We start from the raw sequence: 8,465 nt of genomic DNA on the forward strand, positions 1-8,465 counted from the left end.
TTCCAATAGATGCGGACCCTGCGAGATCACGACCCTCTCTCAGTAGCCATGGCTCCAGCAGCCATGGTTCGAACATCACTTCCTTGCCTCAGATAAAAGACGCTACAGTCACGTCTCCCCGTCAACATAGTCGACAAGACAGCTTACCACGTGCAACGTCGCCCAAGAAGTCAGCCAAAAAGGGGAAAGGGATGAGGTGGAATTTCTTCCATCGAAATCATGCAACTGAGGAGCGCAAGGACATGACAAATCGCCCCCCGCCCCTGCAGTCGACGTCTCATGTCCATGCGGGTATATCTCCTTCAGTATCTGATCGTCCTGTCGCACACTATGCCCTGATTGACGTCGAGTCCGATACTCTGGAAGACATCATGCAGCGAATCGAAGATTCTCCTCCAACAGACGAGGATGGAAAGGATTTACCGGTTGAGATCCCGACCGCACTGAAGCTGAAGAAACCCCACGGCCATTCTGTGTTGCTCCCATCGCCTCCCAAACTGCATGGCGAATTCTCCAGTGACGGACGGTCTTCGCCCAAAGTCTTCTTCAACCGACCAAACTACTCATCGTCCCGGTTAGACCAGAGCCCCGAGCAGCAGCAGCAGCAGCAACAACATGCCAGCCGGCTGGCATCGGTTGGTCGCATTCCACGTGTCGTCTCTCGACGGGATCGACAGCACAAGCCGGCGCTGCAGTCATTTTCTCGGCCGTTCAGCGTGGTCGAGGGGACCGCACCTCTGACAGCGAGCGCAACGCAGGCGCCAGCATCGCCTGGATTCTACTCTCCCGGAGGGCTCTCATTCAGCCCTCCGTCGTCGACTATCGGCAATGTACTCGATTTTATCGCGGGACCATACTCCAAGAACGAATTCCTCACATTTTCGCCTCGCAAGGACTCTGCCATGTCTTCCTCTAGTGGATCCGGGAGTTTAGCTGCTGTAACGGCCGTGGTTCCAGAGCCTGGGTCACCACCGACAGAAGATGAAGTTTGGAAAGAATACGACGACCTGATTGACCGCGTTCTTTCGCCCGAGGTCGTGGGGGGTACCAGTGGTGTTGATATGGGTAGGGATAATACAGATGAAAAGTTCGAACTTGCCACCATGGCTAGCAAGACGCTCCAGGCTGAGTTGAATGCAGGACCCAACGTCAGCAACAGCACCAGCACCAGCACCTTCAACAGCAACACCACAACCATATTCAGCAGCAACAATACATTGCCGTTTCCTGCTGAGCAGCAGCCAGCCGTTGTGCTGACTCCCGCTTCCGTCCGCTCGAGCGGCGGCCAGAGTTCTTTTCACCTGCGCCGGTCGCAAATCGTGTCTGCGCTCCACTCCTCGCTGGGGCTTTCGACTCAGCCTTCCTACACGTCTCTCATTGCTGGGTATGGAGATATCGAGACACCGGTAGAGACACCGCGGCTGTCTGCTGCCGATGCCTCTGCGACGTCTGCGATGTCGTCGGCATCCAACCTTCTCGATTTACCCTCGCTGGACCCTACACTAAGCTTCGAGACCTCCCGCCAACGCAACACCATCTTATTTGATCTTGCACACCGGGATCGAGATGGAACTATCGCCCAAACCAACATTCGGACCGGCTCACTGATGACAAGTCGCTGGTTGTCTTTTGGCCGCGTCCTCTTCAGCCCGGCACACAACCACGTCCAGTCTACTGACCGGGAGAGAATTTTGGTGATCGATGGGCTGGGAAATGACGACTGGTCCTTCTACTGCGCCTTGACATATCCCACTGCCGACGTCTACCTCCTGCAAGTAGGACCGGCTCCAGGTCTTTCTGGTCCTAGTTCTGCTGGTCCGTCATATTCAAATCCAGCGGCCTGGCCGCCCCCAGAAAACCACAACACCATTCAGCATCCCAGTCTAGAAAGCCCTTTTCCATTTGCCCGAGAATCCTTTGCTGTCGCCGTTCTCCGATTTCCCGCGGCATGTCCCGAAAGCGCTTACCAGAACGTCATCTACGAGTGCAAGCGGGTCCTTCGCACCGGAGGGTACCTAGAGATGAGTCTTCTGGACCTGGACTTGGTAAAAATGGGCATCCGCACGCGCAAGGCTGTCCGCTCCCTCAAGGAGAAGACGTACATGGCGGACGCACACATCAGCCTCAAGCCCGTGAGCGACAGCATCCAGCGCCTGCTGGGCCGGCATGGCTTTGACAACCTCCGCCGATGCATGGTGCGTATCCCTGCTGCTGGGGTTATCACTGGGTCCTCAGATTCGTCCTCGTCGAACCAATCCATCTCAGTCGCCACCGCGTCCGCAACCGCGACGGGAACTCCCTCCACGGGCCACTCACCGTTCGCCTCATCAGAGAGCCACACCAAATCATCATCGAAGGGGACGGAGCTCTCTCTCGGTGACTTGATCTGGGATCCACCGAGCCCGTCGAGCGACGAGTCGATCGCGCGAATGGTTGCCAAAGTCGCGCGCTGGTGGTACACGCGGTGCTACGAAATCCCCGTGCTGCGGGACGGGGACATCAACTCGAGCATCTGGGCAGACAAGAAGGTGCTGCGCGAGTGCCAAAAACAGGGCACCGGCTTTCGTTTCGTGATTGCCTACGCACAGAAGCCGAGTGAGCCCAGGCGGCGAACGGCTAGTGTGTAGTCTCTTTCCAACCCTCGCCGGCCGCCCTTATTAATATGTTTACCGATATTACGACACTCATGATTTTACGAATTATTATAATGTCATCATGACAAGCCTTATGTACACGTTGATTACACGATTACAAGATTCGACCTCGCGGTCAGCATTGCATCTAATGAGCATGGCGGTGACTTGATATTTTATTTATTTATTTTTTTTTCCAAGCAATCATAAGCCGGCTTATGATTACTCTTCTGTTCTTTTCTTGTTCTTTACTCTTACCGTTTAACTAATGAACAGTACTAATATGAGATTACCATAGTATAGAGATACCATCAGTCTAGCATGTCTATTCCAACGAGGATAGTAGTAAGATATAGTATTGACTAGTTAGTACACAACCATCAACTATAAGAGCATACTGCTAGAGATATCCCTCCTCGACATAATCATGGACCAACTCTGCGGTTTCATCGAGAACGCGGGGATCGTGAGAGAGGGTGTCAAGGTTGATATCGGTGAATCCGGTAGGAAGCCGGAGAGCGAGAAGACGATAAGCAGGAGAAGTATCTGTCTGAGAAAGGTGATGGAAGAGACAGACCCGAAGGATTTCAAGAGGGAGACCCGCCAGATTTAGCCAAGTAATGCGTAGTAGACAAGGCCGGTTCCTAGGGTCTGCTTGCAGTCTTGTCTTGATGACGGAGAGGGGGTATATCAGTGCTGTAATGAGAGCGAGAGTAAGGATGGGAAGAGATTTCTTCTTTCGAAAGTGCAAGATCATCCCCTCAAGGAGACAAATGGGATAACCCCTCCACAAGGCCTTGATTCCATCGTTTCCCCGCAGGAGATCCCGCAGAACATCCCCAACTGGTTTCTTCCAGCAGATCTGTCTCGTCACGATCGTGGAGAACGGGCTCGTCAAGGCTTTCGTGATACCTTCCGCGAGGATGATGCTCACACCCTCACTCACACCCTCCTTTCGGAGATATGTATAGATCGTCTGGAAGAGGATTCTGTCCGCAACGCTTCTCAACGTATCAACCGCCGCCCCGGTATATAGCTCTGACAGGTCTGCGCGGGGTTCATCCTGGTAGACACTGCTTTGCTCGATTTGTGCTCTCGTCGCAAGAAGGCGGAGGGGGTACGTTGCTAGATTTGCGGTGACGCATTTCTGTGCCTTGGTTTAACAATGATCATATATATCTCTATCAGAACTGCCTGACTTACCTCCATGTTATCAAGTCATTTTGATTTAGTGTAGGTGGTGCACTCGGTGCAGCTGCAGCTGCACTCGCACCACTTCACTACTGTAGACGTCATGTGGTCTGTGCGTAGGTAGGTCCAGTCCAGTCTACAGTAGTTACAGTCTACAGTAGTCTATATTCAGTTAAGTTTAAATGTATTGTTCAACCAGAACGGTGAATCATTTTTTAACTATTCAGCCTAACACCATCCGTCCCAACCATGAAGCATAACGATCCAGCGTAGAAGATAAAAAAAAACCCCTCAAAAGAAAAAAAGCCAAGCCTAATATCCTGTCCAAGCTTGTATGTAGACCAGTTCGATGAGGAGAAGAAAACATGAATCTAACCACCGAAACCGTAGAGGGTACGGCCCTGGCGCTTAAGGGCATACACGACGTCGAGGGAGGTGACGGTCTTGCGCTTGGCGTGTTCGGTGTAGGTGACCGCGTCGCGGATGACGCTCTCCAGGAAGGACTTGAGCACACCGCGGGTCTCCTCGTAGATCATGGCCGAGATACGCTTGACACCGCCACGGCGCGCCAGACGCCGGATGGCAGGCTTGGTGATGCCCTGGATGTTGTCGCGGAGGATCTTGCGGTGACGTTTGGCTCCGCCTTTGCCGAGACCCTTGCCTCCTTTGCCGCCTGTAACAATTAGTATATTTAAAACAAAACCATATACGTTAAAAGAGGGAGAGAAAGAAAACAGAGGGGTATGCTTGGTTGGAGGTGGGCCAGGGGTATCACCACCACCACCACCACCACCGCACGACGAGCACCAAAATCAACACGACAAAGACAAGATCAATACTTACGTCCAGTCATATTGTCAAGATAGATAGACGAAAGAAGTGAAAAAAGATGAGATGAGATGAACCCGACTCGATGAGCGATGGATGAAGAATAGATGGGATGGACGTGACGCGTCGGATTGGCGGAGGGGGGGAGAAGGAGGAGATGGAGCGACCTGACGCGGGCGGGAGGCGACGCCTTAAATAGGCGTGGCAAGCGAATCCCTTAGCCCTGGAAAAAAGGTGATATGGCGGTACAATGACTAAGCGAGGGGGGGGGGGGAAGGGAAGGCAGTTGATCAGACGGGATCAGTAAAGTGGATGAGAGGGTCTGATTGGCGGGCCGCGCGTGGGAAAATGGGCGTTATGAAGGGCCGCTTTGCAAGTCCGTGTTGGGGGGGTCCTGCTGTGGCGGGCGTATCGCTCGGGCGGAGGCGACCCAAAATGTCATGTGACATAACCTGATAACGATAACAGAACCACTGTTTACTTACTCTATACTAAGAATACTTCTTTACTACTTTTAAAATATGAGTTACTAGTTTAACTAAAGTGATAGATACTAGTTAAAACTTCCATGTTAGATACTAAATAAAATTGAATTCAATGCACCTCCTATTACTGATCTACTATAAGTTTGCAGACCAAAATTCAACGCCCCAGCACCATGCACAAAAATCACAGATTAAGACCACAATAAAGTCATTAAAACAACAGCCATGGAAGTAAAGAGGAGGGAGAGAGCCACACAATGCTGAAATTACAGACTTTTCCGTTCAAAAGGGACTCCGCGACTCGAGTCGCTGACTCGCGGGTCGAATACTCCATGAATGACAGAAAGAACAGGGGAGAAAGAAAGAAAAGAAAAGGAGAAAAGAAAATCGTCGAATCGTGATGCATTGACAAGAGTCATGCACGTTTCGTAAATCCAAGTGAAGGGACATCAACACATGGTAAGAATAAAAAAAAATAGAAGGGGACCATCCTAACGGGTTCAACGGCTGACTCGGTCACAGCGAGATGTAACGCTCTCGCGGTTTATTACACATCGCAAAGACGTTGCATAAGCTGTGGCTGACCAGGTTCATCGATAGGTGGTATTGCTTTGTGAATGATGTCTTCCTCATTGAGGGAAAAAAAAAAAGAAAAGAAAGGAGAAAGGAAAAGATCAGCCTCGAATAGCGGCTGGTGCGGCGTGCAAGGGCTGGTGATATGGATAGCCATGCGCCACGCGCGATGGGGACGTTGAGGAAGAACGAGCCCCCGCGCTGACAGATCGATGTGTCTGTGGAGATGGGGAGCGCGAAGGGCTATCAGCGGACGAAGACGGAGTTGTGATAGAGTCGTCGGTCGCCTTGCTCTTGGTATCCTGTCGGGAAGATCCATACTGAAGCAAAATTATTAGAATTGATCATATATCATAAAACCCCCCCCCGGGGGGGGGGATCTGTCACCAGACTTACAAAACAATACTTGTCCACCAACTCCTTGTAGGTGGAAGACTCGTGCTGCGGTTTGCCCGAGACGAGGGTATGCGGCCGAGAAGACTCCGGGGAACTGGTCTGTCGGGTGATGTCGGCGGTGGGCAAGGGTTTGTCAATCACCAATCGATCTGTCTGTTTCTTCTCGGCAGCGGGGCTGTTCAATTGCGATGGAGCAGGTTTGCTCGACTTGGCTCTCGCCGTCAAGGTAGTCCGATCCGATGTGGTTTTGGTCTGCATGGCAGCCGTCAGGGAGGCGCCAAAATCGTATCGATTCCCAAAGGCCGGACGACTCGGATTCTCACGGGGTTTCGGAACATGGTGATCATCATCATCATCCGCGTCAACATCGTCATGATCATCATTGTTGTTCTGGTAGTCCACAGGGACTACATGTCGTTGCGCCAGGGGAATTGGTGGTCTTTTGGAGGTTCGATTCGAGGGCCGGCCAAAAGTGAGACAGTCATCCAGTGAATCGAGCGGGGAAAACCCATCAAACGACGGCTCAGCCTTCTTCTTGGACTCACGCGGGAGGGTGACGATTCCCAATGAGGTCTTGCTGCGTGGCAGGGGCCGGTTGCCGTGGTGATTTTTCCTTAAACCTAATGAAGAGGAAGAGGTAGGCAAGGGAGCGACCGCCATGTTGGGTTTGACCTTGGGGACGCGGCAAAAGTCGACCTGGTAGTTCATCGAGTTGTTGTTGTCCCAGAACTCCTGACCATCGACCTGATAGCGGATGCAGAGGAAGAGGGTCTTCTCTTCCAGGTTGGTCTGGTCGGCCAGCTTGATGTTGAAGGAGAAACGGTCATAGCCATCATGGGCCTGTTTGCGGCGTACGTCATGGCTGAACTCGGCCGTGACCTCGGAAACGGTCTTCCAGAAGTCAAAGGTGAAGCGGGAGACGACGTGCTTGTGGAAGGAGAGGTTGGCGACGGCGATGACGCCGACAAGGGTGTTCTTGTCTGACGAGAGGAACAGGCGCTCGAGTCGAACGGGCTGATGGGCCCGCGCGGCGAGATCGTGGGGCCAGTTGGCAAGGCGCAGGTCCCACTCGAACTGAGGCTCGTCCTTTTCAAAGGGAAACTCACACTCCGGGGCGTAGTCCTCGACGGGGGAGGTTTCGGCGCTAACGGCGAGGGGCTTGTCGAGCTGCATGAAATGGCGGATGTGTTCAAGATGCGAGTCAAAATGCACGGCTTTGGCGTACGTCGGGGTGCCCGGCATGCTAGACGGGCGACGACGCGCCGAGGGCGGACGCAGGGCGGGTCGGACCAATTCTCCTGATTTCTTGCGGACCATGGCTGGCTTGGGCTCATCATCGCGATCCGTCTCCTCCGGAGAGCTGACGGCTATCTCGTCGGCCGATTTCATGATCGAGCCCTCGGTGGAGGAGCGGGAATGAGAGATTTTTCGAGCTTCTTTGGAGAGGGGAGGAGTATGAGGCGAAGAGAATGTCGTATGTCGTGATTGTAATTCTTGTAGTGGTGGTGGTGGTGGTGGTGGCGATGTAGGAGGCAAGAACCCGGATGACGAAGCATCATCGCCCGAGGGCGCTCGTTCTGGCGAGGACTCATGTCTCTGCTCAATGGAACGCACAGCGGCCTGTAACTCAGCCAGCTTGATCCCGTTGCGTCTGTCGTCGTCTTCGGCACCGACGCCCGCACCTGCACTCGAGGGCGACTCCTCATCGCTGGAGCCATTACAAGACTCCGGCGGGGAAATCACTGTACCCGGGGGGATGGCGGCATTGCTCCGTGGTGGGGGAGATTGACGAAGACTGGCATAGGGGTCTAGATCCCGACCCCGACGAGCGATGGCCTGGTCTTCCTTGGCCGGGGGAGGTTTGGGGGCCGAGGGACTCCTACGGTGTTTCCGTACATAGGCGGTAGAATAGTAGGAGCGGGGCAGGTGTTGCTGACGACCGACAGAGGGATTGTAATCTGGAGAGGTATTTTTGTGGCTGTTGTTGTTGTTGTTATTGTTGTTATTATTATGATCGTGGTGTTGGTGATGGTGAGAGCTGGACTGCGTCTCGAGCTGCGCGGTAAGCGACGGCGCAGTGTATGGCATCCGGCCGACCTTGCGATTGGACACGCAAGAAGCGGACAGAAGATGCAATTATGCAGGAAGAATGGATCCAACGATAATAACCCACTCAAGGGAGAACGGCCGGGGGGAGGTTTATAACACGTGCAAGTCTAAGGATAGCAAGAGGGCCTGTCGCTTTGGTCTGTCAATGACCACTTCAGTCAGCATAGTACCGAGTCAGGGGTAGGTAGGTAGCACATGCAGACCATCCGGGCGGTTAGACATCAACAGCATGATCGAATAATTCTGAGTC

General features: G+C 53.1%; 3 protein-coding genes across 3 annotated transcripts; all 3 read right to left on the minus strand.

Moving 5' to 3' along the window:
- Positions 1-3,033: 3,033 nt before the first annotated feature.
- ASPZODRAFT_15939 (hypothetical protein) lies at positions 3,034-3,842 on the minus strand (the record flags this gene model as incomplete). Its single annotated transcript, XM_022726404.1, has 2 exons — positions 3,034-3,780; positions 3,837-3,842. 2 exons carry the CDS (start codon positions 3,840-3,842, stop codon positions 3,034-3,036), a joined length of 753 nt encoding a protein of 250 aa, XP_022581769.1.
- A 208-nt stretch (positions 3,843-4,050) lies between these two features.
- On the minus strand, positions 4,051-4,798 carry ASPZODRAFT_132239 (hypothetical protein). The gene is made up of 2 exons (XM_022722970.1): positions 4,668-4,798; positions 4,051-4,497 (listed from the first exon to the last, which is right to left on the minus strand). The coding sequence occupies exons 1-2, from the start codon at positions 4,675-4,677 to the stop codon at positions 4,196-4,198; spliced, it is 312 nt and encodes a 103-aa protein (XP_022581770.1). The 5' UTR covers positions 4,678-4,798; the 3' UTR covers positions 4,051-4,195.
- Positions 4,799-5,811: 1,013 nt separating this feature from the next.
- On the minus strand, positions 5,812-8,194 carry ASPZODRAFT_151778 (hypothetical protein; the record flags this gene model as incomplete). The annotated part of the gene is made up of 2 exons (XM_022725773.1): positions 5,812-6,030; positions 6,107-8,194. The coding sequence occupies 2 exons, from the start codon at positions 8,192-8,194 to the stop codon at positions 5,812-5,814; spliced, it is 2,307 nt and encodes a 768-aa protein (XP_022581771.1).
- Positions 8,195-8,465: the final 271 nt, after the last annotated feature.

Source organism: Penicilliopsis zonata (assembly GCF_001890105.1).
Source record: "Penicilliopsis zonata CBS 506.65 unplaced genomic scaffold ASPZOscaffold_6, whole genome shotgun sequence".
Classification (NCBI taxonomy): Eukaryota; Fungi; Ascomycota; class Eurotiomycetes; order Eurotiales; family Aspergillaceae; genus Penicilliopsis; species Penicilliopsis zonata.